The following is a 16,311-nucleotide window of genomic DNA, read 5'->3' as shown; positions in this document are numbered from 1 at the left end:
GCCAGAACCATAGCCTGAGTTAAGAGCTGTGGGTGACCTGCCCCTGCCCCTTGTTTCTCCCACTCCTACATGTTTTAATCTAGGCTTAGGCAAGGTCACGCACGGTGCTTGAGTTGCAGCAGGTTGCTGGGAGCAAAGGGAGAACTGGAGGAGTAAGGCTTCGGTGCCTGGGGTCTGATACACAGTGCAGAGCTGCAGGTCTACATCCGAGCTAGAGTTCCAGTGCTAACTGTTCTCCTCCTTCTTCCTCTTCACAATTCCTATCACACAAATGTCCATGGGTATGTTTACTCTTTCTTTTCCAGTTGGCCCAACTCTGCAAAAAAATTTGTGTGCCAAAACAAAAAATGTTTTTTTTGACCTCTGCTTTTCATGAGGCACTTTGATTTGAATTGGGATCCTGGTTTTGAACTACACTACACTTGGATCCTGGGCATAGTGCATTTTTATTTCTTACCTGCATGGCACCATGGCCTTTAGACCCCGGTCCTGTAACCAGCTGCAAGAAGATGCCTGGCTGCACTCATGAAGCATCAGCTGCAAGCCTGGGAATGTGATGCACCAGCTGTCTAACAAAAAATTCTATCGGCCCCTAAGGATGTAATTTTCTGGCTCCTTTACTTCTGTTTTGTTATATAGTTGTCACACATCTTGAAAAGCAGGGATTACAGAATATATTCCTTAGAATTCTGTTTAATCCATGCTGATAGGATTGCAAATATTGATTGGCCACATCTGAGTCCAGGTGAACTGACAGCTCCCTCCAGTCACTGTGAGGATACTGCGTGAGGAATTCGGGGAGGAACTGTCCTTGCTGCAGTTTAGGAGCCACCCTGCTTGGTTAACTTCCATCCAAAGCTGTTACATGGTCTTAAGAGAGCATAATATTTTCTGTGAGATGTTATTTTGACTTTATTTTGTGTGGTCAATTCATGAATGCTGTGCACTGTTCACATCTTATAAATCATACTTTTCTGAGCCCCAGCTGAGGTACTGTGATACAGAATCACAAGCAGCAGCATAGAAACTAGATCATAATCTCTTACAATTCATTGGTCATTGAGCAGTTTTCATGGGTCTGAAGACATTTTCTTTCAATATTTAGCTACATGAATTTTTCCTGTTGGACCCTCTGTAGTACTTGCTAAATCGAAGTAACACTATTGTGATAATGCAAATGTCTGTTCTTAAAAGCAGGTTCATTCCATGGAACTAAAACAACTCATTTGAATAATGTGATTTTTTTTTCTTTTAAACTTAAGGAGTCAGAGCTATATACAAGGAAAATATGTTCACAAAACCCCCTCAGAGCTCAATGTAAGTTGTGCCATTGGATAGAGCTGGGAGGTTTGAAAAACACATACTGTTATGGTGTTTGCTTTATCAGTCTTCAGTTCTGCTGGTTTGGAGCTGTAGATTTATCTCACTGTTTAAAATCGAGTTTCAGTGGCACTGCAGTAAGCTACTTGCCCTGTTTAAAGCCACATGGTAGTGGAAGGATGTTGCTGTGTTTGGAGTGCTTGCCTAGGACTTGGAAAATCATGATTCAGTTCCCTGCTTCCTCACAGACCTCCCATGATATGTCAAGCGGGTCTTTTAAGTCTGTATCTCCAAGCATTTATATACCTATATACCTATTTATATCCTCAAACACAACATTAAGAAGGTGCCTAAGTGCTTGCTTGAAGGTTTGGAGGAGAAGAACAGGTAACTGCTGTTCTTTGCCTGGAGAATCAGATGAAGCCTTCTCGTTCTTCCAGAGCGCTGTGCCACACGAAGCAGGTCAGAAGCCTTAGAGGGGATCTTGCTTCAGAGAAAACACTTTGCCTTTATTGCTTATAAAGTCTCATGGAAATGCCACCCACAGGAGTCCAGAAGCTATTGACTGAAAATGGATTATTTGTTAGTTTGAGAGCTGTCTCCACTGATTAGGAGGTGAAAATTAATTAGCATACAGCTTTGGTGATGACCGCAGGGAGGCTGAGGCTAGGAACAGATGGCTGTAAATGACCTAGTTACTGCTGCCTGAAAAGTCACACCTTTGGCTCCTGTGAAATGATCCTGCCCTGCTGTGAGCAGAAATTCAAATATGCTGCATCTCCAGGGGGACTTAGATACCAAAGTTTGCTTTGCAATTGCGTCTTAGGTCAGAGCTTGAATGTGGTTAATTCACATGACTCAGCTGAAAAACAAAGGCACTTTTAGAGGGGTCCCTCAGCCACTTGCAATCTTCTCCACAAATGTTCTCTCACATTCAGACAGTAGGTGCAGAAATAGCCAGAAAATTTTATATTTGGGAAGGGAAATACAATTTCTAAAATGAGACTTTTTGTGAAATTTTGGTGTCTTGGGAAATTTGGGAGGGAAAGAAAAACTCAAAAACTTATATGAAATACAGGGATGATAAATTCAGTAAGGATTCTCTTAAACATAGACATTGGTGGAGAAGCTCCTGTTTAAGCACCTGACTTTTCCAAAAACCTTGTTTTCTTTGCTGGACCTTCCAGACCCAATTCAGCAAAGCTCTTAAATCCATTCCTGAGCTCAGTCCATCAGCTAGAGTACATCATGTAGTCCCCAATACACACTATATGTCTGATGTTAGATTGGGATGCCATGCAGATTTTTTAACCTGTTTTCATATGGTTCTTGACAAATTTTGAGTTTCCTGCAGTATGGTTGGCCATTTCAAAAGGTTGATTTTTGTTGTTGTATTTTTTTTTTTTCCCCAGAAACTGTCTTTTGTGTTTGTGCAGAGGATTTGATGTAGCTGAACCCAATCCTCTTTATTGAATGTTTTAACTGAGAGTCTTAGGGCTTAGCTTTTTGTTAGCTTGCTGCTTAGCTTTTTCCTAAATCCACATACCCAGTGGGAATATGTCATCTTGTAATATTTGTCCGTCTTCTGTTGTGGGAGTTAAAACCAATTTTGTTTTGAACAAGAAGAAATTTTTCTATAAATAAGCATCTTTGTATGGGAAGCCAATTTCTCTGTCAAAGCCTTTTGAAACATACAAAGTAAGGTAAAAATGCAAACTTGTCAGACCAATGTATTTAAATACCAAAGAAAAGATAGAGAAAATATTTATTATGCAGTTATTACCTATAGTGAGGCAAGAACAACATCAGCTTAGGGCCAAAATTAGTCCACTCTCACCATTCCTAAGCATAAACCATGGTATTTTCTCATATTAGGTCTTAGATATTGATTGTAATCCTAAAATTCTGTGCAATATCACTGCTCAGAGATATTTTTCACTTTTCATGATTTCTGTGCTATGTGAGTAATAGTAACTCGTAGAAGTTGGACACAGAGTTAAGAATTATTTCACCTGATGGCAGAGAAATACACAGCAATAATGTGGATAAAGGCAAAGGAACTATGTAAGTCCTGTGGTGAACACACTTGCTAAAGTTAAATAGCAAAAAAGTTTATAAAATTGTAGCGTGGTGAATATGTTAAAAATATGGTGCCAGTGATCCTCACAGTCTCAAAATTCACACAGAACTGCCCACTAAATTTAATTTCTAAGCTGTCTTCTCTCCGAGTCTTCATTTCAAATTACAGATAGAGGACTTAATTCTGAATTAGTCCATATTTCAGTATGTATTTAACCATTCGTTCTTAATACTTTCCCTGATAATTTGCCTTTTTTTTAAACTCATGACCCTCTGGCATACATGTAGGTAAGGCTGTGGAAAAACAAGTGTTAGTTGGTCTCTTTTTCTGAAAAAGCTTGCATAAGTAACTATATAGGCATTTTAAATCTAAAATACCACGGAGAACATATTGACTGTGACTGTGAAAGTCAATCACAGAGATAACTAACAGTTCTTGTCAAACATCTAAGGAGACTTGACTGGCTGTTTTTGTAACTTGTGCTATGGGGAGAGACTAAAACATTTACTAGACAAAATATTATTCAAGTGTTTTTCTTGTGGAGAAAACTCAGATCCAAACTTTAAAATTCAGAAGTTGCCTCTTGCTTGGTGTGAGACACCAGACAAGTAGTTTAATTCAGCCTTTTTCTAGCTCCACCATTTTGTCTGTAAGCTTGAGTAATATTTGTGTAATCCTACTCCTTAGGGTGCTGTGCAGTTTTTAATTATCCAGTCCAACAAGCACTATGAAATACTGATGTGAAAAGTGCTGGCCATAAATGTGGAGAGCAGGGTGAGTGGCAGGAAATGAAGTTAAATAGACCTTCGGTCACATAAATATTTTTTGAAAAATTAAAAAAATCTTCAATCTTTGACACGAAAATGACCTTAGAAATTAGCACCAAATCATTTTGTGGCAAAGCTTTTCTCTGTCAATGCCACACTACAGTTTTCTAATCCATATTCTGCACTGGAGCTTCTGTGTGTAGAGAAATGCTGATTATGCAAGAGATTGATGGTGTGAAGCACAGCCCCAGGGGATGGGCTAGTGAGGGAACTTTTGCTCTCCAACTGTTTCTGGTAAGACTGAATAATTTTTATTTTTCAGCCCTTGCTTAATAGCAAGTATCCAGGATGCCAAAAACCTCCTTTAAATATACCCTATTGGTACGTATGTTATTCCAGGAAAAATATATGCATAATTGATAAAAAGGAGGAAGCATATTGTCAATCTTTTTGAGCCTCATGTAATATTATAAGCTGTAATATTGTAAAGCACAGTGTTCAGGCCAAAAACTTCAGATGAAGCATGCCCTGAAATAATCAAGCAAGGTAAGAAAAGAAAGACAGAAAAATACTAATAATATTGTAGAAGTATAGTATATATTTTTTTCCCTTATGAAAAATATAACAGGGAATTTTCTGTTATCTTGGTCTTAAATAAGCATATTTAGTTGACACAATATTTTTGAAAATTTTCAGTGCAGTATTCAACGTTGCTGGGGAAAAGGCACTTAATTCTTGTAGCCCAAGGCCAGAAACAGAAGTTGTAGGTTCTGTGCCTTTTTGTCATCTTAGAGCCTGGGCTAATGCTGGAATTGTGAATTAATATGCTAGGTGTTTGGGGAGTAGTTGAAAGCAACATTGTGTTCCACTGCTAGCCAGCTCGCTCTGATGCACCTTCTCTTCAGTTTCTTGCTTGTCTCAGGAAAAAAAAATATTTGCTGCCATGTGGGTAAATTTTTCACCTCCTAGTAGGCGATGTTTAATCAAGATACAGAATGGCCCTCCTGCTGCAGAATAAATAGATGGTTTTGAAAATTCCTCTTGGTAGAGTAGGAATTCATCCTCACCCTGTTGATATAGTTAGGAAGAATAAAGGAGTTGCTTTGAAATCTGCTGGTGTTTGTGCCTGTGAGCTGTAGAAGGTTTTCTGGCACCTTGTATTCCCAGAGTGCTTGTGTATTGACACATCTGCAGTGATCTTGTGTTCCTCCCAGGGAGCAGAGGTTAAGCAACTTTTTATTGGATAAAGCAGACTTCCTGCCTTGCAGCCTCTACAGGGTAAGGTAACTAAGGGAAAGCTAATGAATTTCAGATAAAGTGCAGAGGAGCTGTCCTGCAGCTCAAGTTACAAGTCTGTTAAAGTCTGAGATGTTGTTTTGTTTCAAGGAGCGCGAATGATTTACTTTTTTACCCATTCCATCAGGCTTCCTTTGCTAGGACTTAGTAGTTCTCTTCCACTCTGCAAAGTTGGATATTGGTGAAATGCCATGAATTCAAAGGCAGGCTTTTCCTCCTTCCATGAGGGAAGGGCTGTTTGAGGACCACGGCTTTGTGCATGGCTCTGCCATCATCACTGCTGTGTGTGAGGTGCTGTCCCTGCTGAGCTCACAAAGCACCACCCAAAACACAGGGCAAGCCCATGTCTATTCTGTGGTGTCCATCATTCCCACCAACCAGAGCAAGGAGTTTTTTAACTCTTCCTACCCCTGGTAGGGCCTCTGTGCTGCTGGCTTCTGTGAGAAATCAGCCTTGCACCCTAACTGATGTGTAATTTTAGTTGTCTCAGCAGTAGGTAACCTTAGCCCCTTGGTGGGAAATACCAAGCTCACAGATGAACTGTGAGGATAATCTCACTGCTGATTGTTGGGATCTAGATTTAGTCATCATGTGATGACCAGTGTATGACAGCATCTCTTTATAATGTTTCTAAAAACTGTTAAAAGTTTTTTTCAGTTCCAGCATTCAACTGAAAAATGTATAGTGGTGCTGAGAGTAGGACCTCATCTTTCTTTCATCCTTCTCTCCTAAACCATTTTAGAATATCAGTGAAATATTTTCAGGGGAAATGAAAATATGGAAAAAATCCATTGAACCGGCTGATTACTCCAAAAGCCATGAGAGTTGTTTGCAGTTAAACTGGATAGAAATAATTTCAATAGTAGATATTTCAGTATTCGATGGACTTATTGTTCTAAGCGCTCTGGAAATGCACATAAAGAGATGGTTTCTGCTCCAAGGTGATTTTGATTTGAATCAGCAGTAGGTAGAAAGAGGCAGAGGTTGGCTTGTGCCATACAGGCATGTCAGGCATGACACAGTCACAGAACTCTGTGCTTTAAACCCTTGACCTGGATTTTTCCTCCCAATAAAGAAAATGCTTTAACCCCATTACTAATGGCCTTCTATATATACATAGTAGCCATCATCTGTTGCTTTGATACACAAAACATCAGAGAGGCCTTCAAGGTGATGCAGTACTTCAAAAATCACATTCTCTTAAGCTGTTTAGGAAGATCTGACACTGTAATTTGTAACTGGTGTGTTTAAAAGTTATTGTTCATGGAGAACAGTCTTGCTCCATAAATATTGATATAATATTGGAAGATAAACACTAGAAAAGGAAAATATTTCCTTGCTAGGAGGAGAAAATTAAGATAAGCTCTTAAAACATTTAAATAATGTTGGTGTGACTACAGCAGCACCTCTTTAATCTTATAAAGGTTATATCACTCTCTCTGCCATCTGTATGGGTTTTATAGTGCAACCATGTGGCTCATGGCAACAGATTTCCAATAGTCCCATGCTTATTAAAGTCTTCCATTTTGTTTTTATAAATTGACATTTCCTAAGGCCCTTGTTTTTAAAAGGTCTATCAGTGTCAACACACTTCTGCCTTACAAAACTATTTTTAACTAGTTTCTGTCATGTTGAGGATAGATTAAAATTTTAATGCGATATGGGAAAACTTCATCTTGAGAGTGTTGAGGGGGGAAAAAATGTCTAAAGCAGCAAGCCAAAGAGTTAAATAAGATACTTCTCATTTGCACACAGGTAGAAATGTAGGAAATGCTGTGAGTGTTTTAGTCAGTAACATATCAGGTTTTTAAGGATCTGTGTCTACAGCTTCATCCCAGTTAAAGTCTCTTTCAGCAAGAGCACTGCACATATTTTGGCCTTTCACTACATTTAAGAGCCTGTTGAAATTAATAAAAAGCCTATCAGCTAAGATACTACCCCCTCTTGTAATTCAATCCACTGAATAGTTAAAATGTACCTCTGGATGAAAGAAGCCCTCAGAGAAATAATGGATTATTTCATCTAATAACCACCAAGGAATTATGGTTATTCTTTAAAACAGTTACTTTTTCCAAGTGTCCTTGACTTTGCACTGAAAATTTACATGGCACAAAATTTATATTGCCCTGGAGCAGCAGCAACTTCACAAACATTCCTCTAGAATATGTTTTTTTTCCTTATTTTTAGCTTTGTTTTTCTTCTGATTGGCTCTATGGTTAGGCTGATTGCAAGTTTCACACACAATTTGTGCCAGAACATAAACTTCTGCCAGTGTTGGCGGTATTTATGCATCTAGCACATTTATGTTGCTGTTTACACTTGGAAAGTCATAGCAGAATACTTCACCCCAGTGGAGCGATTATATGGAATTTCAACTATGGTTGTGCAGAAAATCAGTTTTCTTATGCCTGCTGCCGACCTGGGGGTGTTCCTTGTGCTACCAGCAATGGATAACAATACATTTCCACAGCACCAGCTCTTATATATGAGGATGTTGCTCAACTGGCATCAGTCTAAGAAAGACAAAGGCAAAACTACCAAACTAATTTAGGGAGAGTGAGGAAAACAAAACTGTGTCCTTGGGCTTCAAACTCTGTAGCCAGGTTTGTATTAAGTCATTAATGTATCTTTAGTGGAAACAGAGCACCAAAAGCAATTCTGGACCTACCTTGGTATTTGAGAAGTATTATGGATGCCTCACAAGTGCATGTGTGTTGAGGGCAATTCCTCTTCCTAGGGAAATGTTTCTTTCAAAACAAGGTTTTTCATCTGCTGAAACATCAGCAGGCTTTTGCATGCAATTCATTTTCACTGTAGAAACTTCTTCCATAAATTGTATTTATTTAATTTTGATTCTTAAGTACTGTTGGTACAGCTGATAAGACAAAAGCCAGTGTAGTCATCACAACTCCTAGTCCAATGCACAGGAGACAAGACAGATTCACAACAGTTTATATATAGCACAGTAACACTCTATATCAACAAACTTAAAGCAGGCAAAGCCTTCCAGTCCTACTAGAAAAGGCTTGAAAACACATTCTTGACTAGCACCAGTTGGAGGTCTCTCTTTATTCTATTCAAGTTTAAAAATTGATGCTGTTTTAGTGTGTGGCAGAAGTAGAGAAGGGAACTTTGAGTCAGCTTTTGCAAATGTAGTATTTTGCTTCCAGTTATCCTATTCCTGTGAAATCTGGACATAATGGATTATTATATAGGATTGTGCTTCACCTCAGCAGATGGTGAGTTACGTGGAGCACACTTGGATCCTGAGAAAGGGTTGGTTAATTAAATTACTGTCCCGATTAAATTTAAGCACGGCATAAATGCTCTATACAGCCTAACTTGTTTCTACCCATGAGGTTCCAATCTCTTTATGAAACTTTCACATTTGGTCTTCTTCTAGACCTTTAGTAAGACTTATGTACGTTTCCAAATTTCCCTGACTAGGTGCCAAGGTTCTTGTTTACCTTTATCAGCAGTTACTAATTGAAGTGTCATGCAGACATAAAGAATGTGTATTATTCCTGCGTTACACCAGTGCATCACATTTGACTTAAAAATGAGCACAGTGATGCCCCATTAAATATGTAGTTCATTCTCATAACTTTGGTCTCAAGAAGGCTAGAAATGCAAAGCAAAGGCTTGAAAATACTTCTGAATTTGCATTTCAAGTCTGTAATGCATCATGCTTCAAGAACTAGTAGAAAAGTCAAAGGAAAAAAAAAAACAGGGAAAATGGCAATTAATATGTCCTAACAACTGCAAAGATGTTACCAACGATACAGATATTAAAGCCATTTATTGCCAGATAAAAGCTTTATGTAATTAAAACATATGGCTGGTATTAACTGAAAGAGGGACAGGAAATTGAGCATTAAAATTGACTCTGCCCTTAGTTCAGTGTATCTTTGGGGGCAGGCAAAGTGCTATGGGTAAAAAAGGTGACAACAACTTTATCTTTGAATATCCTGTCTTTTGTCAGCTATTATTGCAACCTGAATGTTTAAGTGTTAAAAAGACTCTGAAGGATTATAAAACCTGATGAATGCCTCCCAAAAAGCTAGACTGTATTTAGATGCTAAATTCTTCAGCATAAAGAATCCAGTCCCTCCACCTTCTATAATTTCTGCAGTAAAAAGAATAGTTTTAGGGAAATAATTATTTAAATATAACATGTAATGTTATAGTGGAAATTTCCATTCTTCCAGTTTTATTTCTGAAAGGCTGTATCCCAGGAAGCTAATTTCTGGAAGTATTTTCACAATCCTGTTTAAATAGAAGTGGTGGATTGCCTTTTAAGAGTGCATACCAGATTAGTTTTTATCTGACAGGGTATATAGAGCTAGTTCCATTTATACTCAGTGAGGAGCTGACTGTTTGTGGCTTGCTTGATATAATAACAAAGTGACAACCTTTTTGTTCTGCCTTTCTTTATGCTGGTTTTGATGGGAATAACTATATATTTTACTCTACTGTCCATGCAAAATAATGACAAACTGTAATCTCAAATCCTTTACTGTCCTTGCATATACTGTCAGCTGCAAATTACTTTCATAAGCAGGAAGCTCTTGGCAATTTATGAAGTTGCCTTGTTAAAAATTCAGAACGGTAAACAATTATCTGATATTATTTGAACCTCAGGCTTCTCAAATGATTAATGACCACATTCCTTCTCTAAATAAATACAAAGTTTCGCAAACAAATGTATCAAAAAGGATCCAGTTCTGTAAGGTTTTGCTGAGATGATTCCCATTAGTAATCAGTGTGGGTAATAGCTATTGTCTATTCACATGAGCTTATAGAACCTGACTGTCTCATTATTTTAGACAGACATTTCTTCCAGTCTGAGATCACATTTCTATGGTCCTACTGTTCTGGAAGTTATGAAATATCTTTGCAATCAATTTAATATCTCTTTTGGCCTAATTTAAGATGACCATATAAACTGAATACTCAAACAGTAAATTTTTTTTTTCTCAGTGGGACTGTGTGAAAAGCTGAAACCTAACTTTTTGGTGATTCATTTTCTTTTCTTCTATTGTGCTTATTGCCGAATGGTGCTGACCCTGATTTGGTGTTCCAGGCCATGAAGACATCCTTCTTTCAAGAGGGACTACATCACTGAACCTTTAAAATATATTAATCAAAATAGATGCATTTTTCAGGCTCCCTTTAACCTCTAATAGCAGAGTATATTCTTCTTTGTGCGTGGTTTTCTTTTCCCCCTTACATTCTCTTCTGTGGCCCAGTTAGTTAATGTGGAAGCTTACATCCCTGGGGAACACTCAACCTGTAACTAACTGGTAACAAACTAGCATTTGAAATTGAACATGCAGATTGTTATTTTAGAATTCAATAGAATTTATTTACAGCTGATTGTGTATTTTCAATGTCATGTGCCATCATTTTTCAGTTTCAGAGGTAACAGCCCACTTAGATCAAAGGGAAAAACCACTCCTTGAGTTACCATCTCAGAACCTTGAAGCAGGTAGGCACCTCATCACCCTGTAGTTTGGAGGTCACATTTTCAAGTTGAAAAGTCTGAATTAGAAAACCTGGTTTCATTAAGTATTAGAGGCCCCAGCTTGTTTTAATGCATTTCCATAAGCTCAAAATCTCTGTAATTTATAAAACTACCTAAACGAAGGCTGTGATTGTTGAGTAAATTCAGAAAATAGGTAATTTTCCAGCAGCATCAGGTCTCTGCCAATAAAGATGGTTCTTGGCATACTCTGTATACACTTTTTCTGTGTTTTCTGATACTGTACCCTGGATACCCTCAGTCTTGTGGTTGTTTATTTATAATAGTAAAGAGTCAGAACAGTTGAAACATAGCAAGGATTTATGCTTCAAAATTAACTGTCCTTGGATATTTAGGATTACAATACAAACAACATGGCCACCTGGAGTTAATATGTTTCATTTATCAGCTGAACGTAAAAAATGAAAGTGTATTTACTGCACCTGAATGGCACTAGTAAAAATGCCCAGAGCTCTGGGTCATGTGTTATCTGCAGAAGTGGTACACTGTAAATAACAACAATTGCTCCCACTTTTACAGAGGTAGCACATTCATTGGGTGCTGACACAGTCCTTTCCTCTGTGATCCTTCATTCCAACATATCACACGTGAGGATTCACTACCTGGGCATTTTGGCCCAAGATTTCATGTAATTAAATATTATTATTCAAGTATTATCTAACACCAATTCACTTTTTGATGAATCATTATCAGACAACTCTGAATTGATGGACAGGGCTGACTCTTGTTGACTGCAAGTCTCTTTTCCATGAACTAGCCTTCCTGCTCTGGTAAGGGTATTCGTTATGTTTGTTATTGGCTCTTGTGCGGTCTTCTGTTAAAGACTGAGATTTATCTCTTCTGTTGTCTCTCTCTTCCTTCCCTCCTTTCCTCCTTCCCTCCTTGCAGAAAAATCCGTAAGAAGTTCACCAGATCCCAGCTGAAAAGAGCTTCCAGAGCGCCTTGTTCTCCGATCATTGCTAAGTCAAAGTCTCTCATGAACAATAGGCAGGTCCGAACAGAGCCAGGATCCATCATACACTGAAGATATAACAGCATCAGCACCATAATAATGTCAAAATCGTGTTTCATTGTGAATGCAGACATAACAGGACTTCCCACATCTCTGAGACAGAAACATTGTGTGGACGTGTTGTGGCTGGGTTCTGTGCTCTGGGCAGGATCCAACAGCAGCCCTTGTTTTCCCTCATTTCTGCAAGGGCTACTTCTGGTTCACTGTACAGGCCTATCCCGGATTCCCTCCATTCCCAGACAACAGTATTGGCTGGTCAGGGAGGGGCTGTTTGCACTGGCCCCACTGAATGGATGCAGAGTTCACCCATCACATTTGCCTATGCCTTCTAGTGGCTCAGCAAAAATATGCAGCTTTCAAAACTATTGCAGTGTCTTTAAAGCGGGATTTAGCCTTGAGGGGGTTGCATTTTCAAACAGAACTGCAAACTTGGAGTGTTTGTATTTTCCAGCGTTGTCTTGAGTCACCTTGGATTTGATTTTTTTGTATTGAATGTCCACAAGGACAGTGTATTGTTCAGCAGTTCTGAAACTTAGACTGAATTAGAAAATGCCCATAATTAGTGGCCAATTTTGAAACTGTTGGCCATATTAGCTTTGGTTAAAATCCTGGAAAGTATTATGTGTGACAGTGAACATCCAGCTGGACTAGTTGCATGTGTAGGAACTGGTCCCATTGTCTCTGTAATTGAATGCATCTGCCTATTTCTTTGGGTGTTGTTTGCATTTCTTGAAGCCTATTCCGAATAGTGAAAACCAGCAGAACACCATTCCCAGAAAACACGATGAAATAGATTATTTCCTATTAGTAATATCTCTCCACAAAATAATTTCTACATTTTTATATGTCTGGATAAAAAGAGGTCTTGCAGAATGCTTTGAATTCATAAATGTAAGGCTACAGGTGGATACTTACCATGGAGAGATGATGTGCCTTTTGAAACTACTTGTAGGGAACTGTCAGTCTCCCTGAAGGTGGGAATGGCAACAGAGGCAGGTCTTTTTTTGCTACTCAGGTACTTACAGGTGAACAATGTCTGCCCTACTTTGAAATCCAGAGAAAACCAGTGTGTAGCACTGCTGTGTGAACCTAGTTGGGAATATATCAATAATTTAGGCAAGTTGTCCTTCAATAGGTCTGGATTCTATATGGCATTTAAAGATGTGGTCAGACATTGAACACGTCATAGCAAACTGAGATGAGCTTCAAGACTCTTCCCCCCCCTCTCTCTCTTTACTAGGTAGCTCTAACAGTATAATACAGATGTGAGGTTTTCATCCAGTTGTGGACATGCACCCAGCTTTGTGGTTAGAAAGACAGGGATGTAAGTAACATACTTCTGAGTGATCCCCCAAAAATTATTTTCCCCCATGCATTTTATTGTTTCAGTCTGAAAGAGCATCTGTGATCTCAGCCTGAAAGTAGCCATACTGTCCATGTAGAATTTTGAGCTCCTGATACAGTGACACAGATGCTTCTTCAAAGAAGAAAGCACTCTGACCTCTTGAAGGGACTTGCTGATGATTTTCTGTAATGATGTCCACTGTCCTTCACCAGCAAGAAAAGGGTGGATATGAAGAGGCTGATGACATGAAGTGCTTGCTCCTAGTGCCCTGAACATTTTAATGAATGTCATTAATTCAGACTCAGTTGGAGAAGACCTGGGATTCATCTTCCTACAGTACTTTTCAGTAGCCACTGAAATGTGCAGCCCTAGGAGTCTCTTCTAGGTACAGGATCTGCTTTTTCCTCTAAACAGGAGGGATTTTTGTCAGATAGCTGAGTGGTGACAACCTACTCTTATTACTAAGAATTGCCTTTATTAACTGCAACATATGGAAACACCTTCTGTATAATAGCTTCCTCACCCATTAGAATAAAGAAAACATGATTATTCAGCAATCTGTTTGACTGCAAGTATGAAAAACATGAACATAACGAGCTTTGTCTCCCTCAGACATCAGTGAAATCACACACAGCAGACTCATTTTCTCAAAGTGTTGCTAGCTGTAAGGTGGTAGATTTTTTTACCCTGCCTTATTAAGCTTATACTCAAATGATTTCTTTTAGTCAGTGTGTTCCAGCGTCTAGACAGTATTTTGTAAAATCTCTGTGTGTTCCTGCTTTAGACAGAAGTATTAGTATCCGTAATAGTCCGATGTGAAGTCATTTTTTCTTCTTCCCTCTGAGGAGAGTGAGACTGGTAACACAGCTCCCCGTCAGCAGCCAGCTGCCTGATACCATTGTCTTTTGCATCAAATAGCCAAGATAAAGAAGAATCATTTGCGGCTGAGGTGCTTCCTCTGGTTACACTGGAAATGATGTTCCACCTCTGCCCAGCAGAGCCATTTCCCAGGTTGCAACAGCCCAGCCTTGGGCTGGGTAAGGCACGGAGGAGACATTGCTGGAATGACTTCTGCTCTGTCCTCCAGCCGTTCCACGTGCACTGAGACATCCTCTCTCCTACACTGCACATGGTGCACGGAGAAACTGCACCCCATGCATGGCACCTTGGTTTTTACCTGCTCTCTCTTCATTTTACCTGTCCCTCAAGATGTTCTCCAGAGATGGATGCAGGATCTACCTTGTGAATTTCGACTGAGAGCGTGGATAGAAGATTTGCTGAAATTGTGTTCCTCCTGCTTGGTTTTGGGCTTAACCATTTAAATTTTTGTAGAAATTGTGACGCTTCTCATCACAATATCATGCAATTCCATGATTTCTGTTGAGTTAAAATATTTTTCGCTGGCTGTGAGCAAAGATGACACATTCCTGTGTAAACTGAAACAGTATATCCACAACAAATCAGAGCTCTGTACTTTTTTATCAATCTTCCCAAGTTACTTTAAAACCAGCCAACATCTATCAGTCATCAGCAATGACACTGAGTATAAACATGAACCTTGTAAGCAAGGACAAGAAGTTTGGTACTTACCATGCATGATATGAGTGAGAGAATCTAGGCAGCAACAGTGCTGCATTTACAATATGATTGGTTTTTGTGTTAGTGAAACAAGGAATCCTTCTGAAAATTCACCTCCCCACTTAAAAATATGGCATTAGAAAACCATGCAAAATGCACAATCGTTGTGTCCAGAGGCCTCATACAGCAAGCAGGAAGATTGTTTTAGTGTTTAAAATGTCTGTTTTGCCATTTTCTTCTATATAGCTGCTCTGCTCTCTTGAAAGATTGTATATACTGTTTTCAGATTATTTTTTAAAGGCCCCGACTTAGTGATGGAAATTTTTGCTCTGTAGGGTGGAAAAATAAGGTTTTGAAATACTTGAGATTGCCTGAAGTGTGTTGGCCATATGAAAACATCTTTAAAACCAGTGTTTTGATTAAAAGGCAAATATAGCCTTTGTTTCTGCAGTCCAAACCTTTCAGCATGTTATGAAAAACTGAAAATTGGAACTGAAATGTAGAAAAACAAGGAGTAGAAATGGTGAAATGGAGCCTGCACTTACAGAATGTGCACTTTTTTAGTAATCTAAAGTAAGATTTATTTTTTTTAGTGAATATAATTTCAACAAAGATACTTTCCTAATTATGAAGGCTTAAATAAAATGGAGTGTCTGCACAGTAGTTTCTCATATAGTCACAGCATAACATGCCACAGCCTTTTGCAGAGAACAATTATAGTCCTTCAGAAATACTATATTACTGGACACAGTGTCTTTATGTGTGTGTACTGCTATGGTAATGGAATTGTTAGAATCCTTTGGAAATTTCAGCAAAATAATATTGATTTTTCATTTTATTTTGAAGTTTCTTTATATAAACCTGTGTCTTCATAAGCCAGAGGTGTTGTCAAAAGATCTGAGTTTATATGACTGCATAGTGGATTTTTTTAGAGTAAGTCAGGACTTTTTTATTCAAATGTTGCATGTTGAGGGAGGAAACCTAATTTTGGAATACATGGGTTTTGGATAAGAGTTTTGAGGTTGTACTATATAGTGATCATCAAATTTGCAGAATATGCTCCTGTTGCTCATGAAGATTTAACAGTTGGTATTGAAATACAGTATTGATTAAATAAAAAAAGGAAAAACTAAGGAGTTGTCTTTTAAAATTTCTGTTGTTTAGACTAAAAGTGAATTTCTCAATGGAATGGTAAAACTGGGAAGCTCAGTGTTGGGTGTTTGAGAATGTGGAGCAACTTAGAATGAAACAGCTTATTTGTTTTGCATTAAAGTGTCTTTGTGTACAAACTCTGTGACTCTTGGCTCTTTTTGCAGGAAACTAAATTTCTACATTGGTACTGTCATCATGTTTTACAGTAGGCTATTGAAG

At 38.5% G+C, this 16,311-nt stretch overlaps 1 protein-coding gene across 2 annotated transcripts in view; it reads left to right on the top strand.

Annotated features, from left to right (window-relative positions):
- Positions 1 to 12,029, top strand: part of MTA3 (metastasis associated 1 family member 3) — a 129,539-nt gene extending 117,510 nt beyond the window's left edge. For both annotated transcript variants that reach the window (XM_062489258.1, XM_062489257.1), the window contains exon 19: positions 11,894 to 12,029. In XM_062489258.1, coding sequence (XP_062345242.1) covers positions 11,894 to 12,029 — 136 coding nt within the window. The remainder of the gene's footprint in view (positions 1 to 11,893) is intronic.
- The last annotated feature ends 4,282 nt before the right edge of the window (positions 12,030 to 16,311 follow it).

This window comes from Cinclus cinclus, chromosome 3 (genome assembly GCF_963662255.1).
Source record: "Cinclus cinclus chromosome 3, bCinCin1.1, whole genome shotgun sequence".
NCBI lineage: Eukaryota > Metazoa > Chordata > Aves > Passeriformes > Cinclidae > Cinclus > Cinclus cinclus.
The sequence above is the reverse complement of the archived record's forward strand: the minus strand, read 5'-3'. Positions and strand labels throughout refer to the sequence as shown.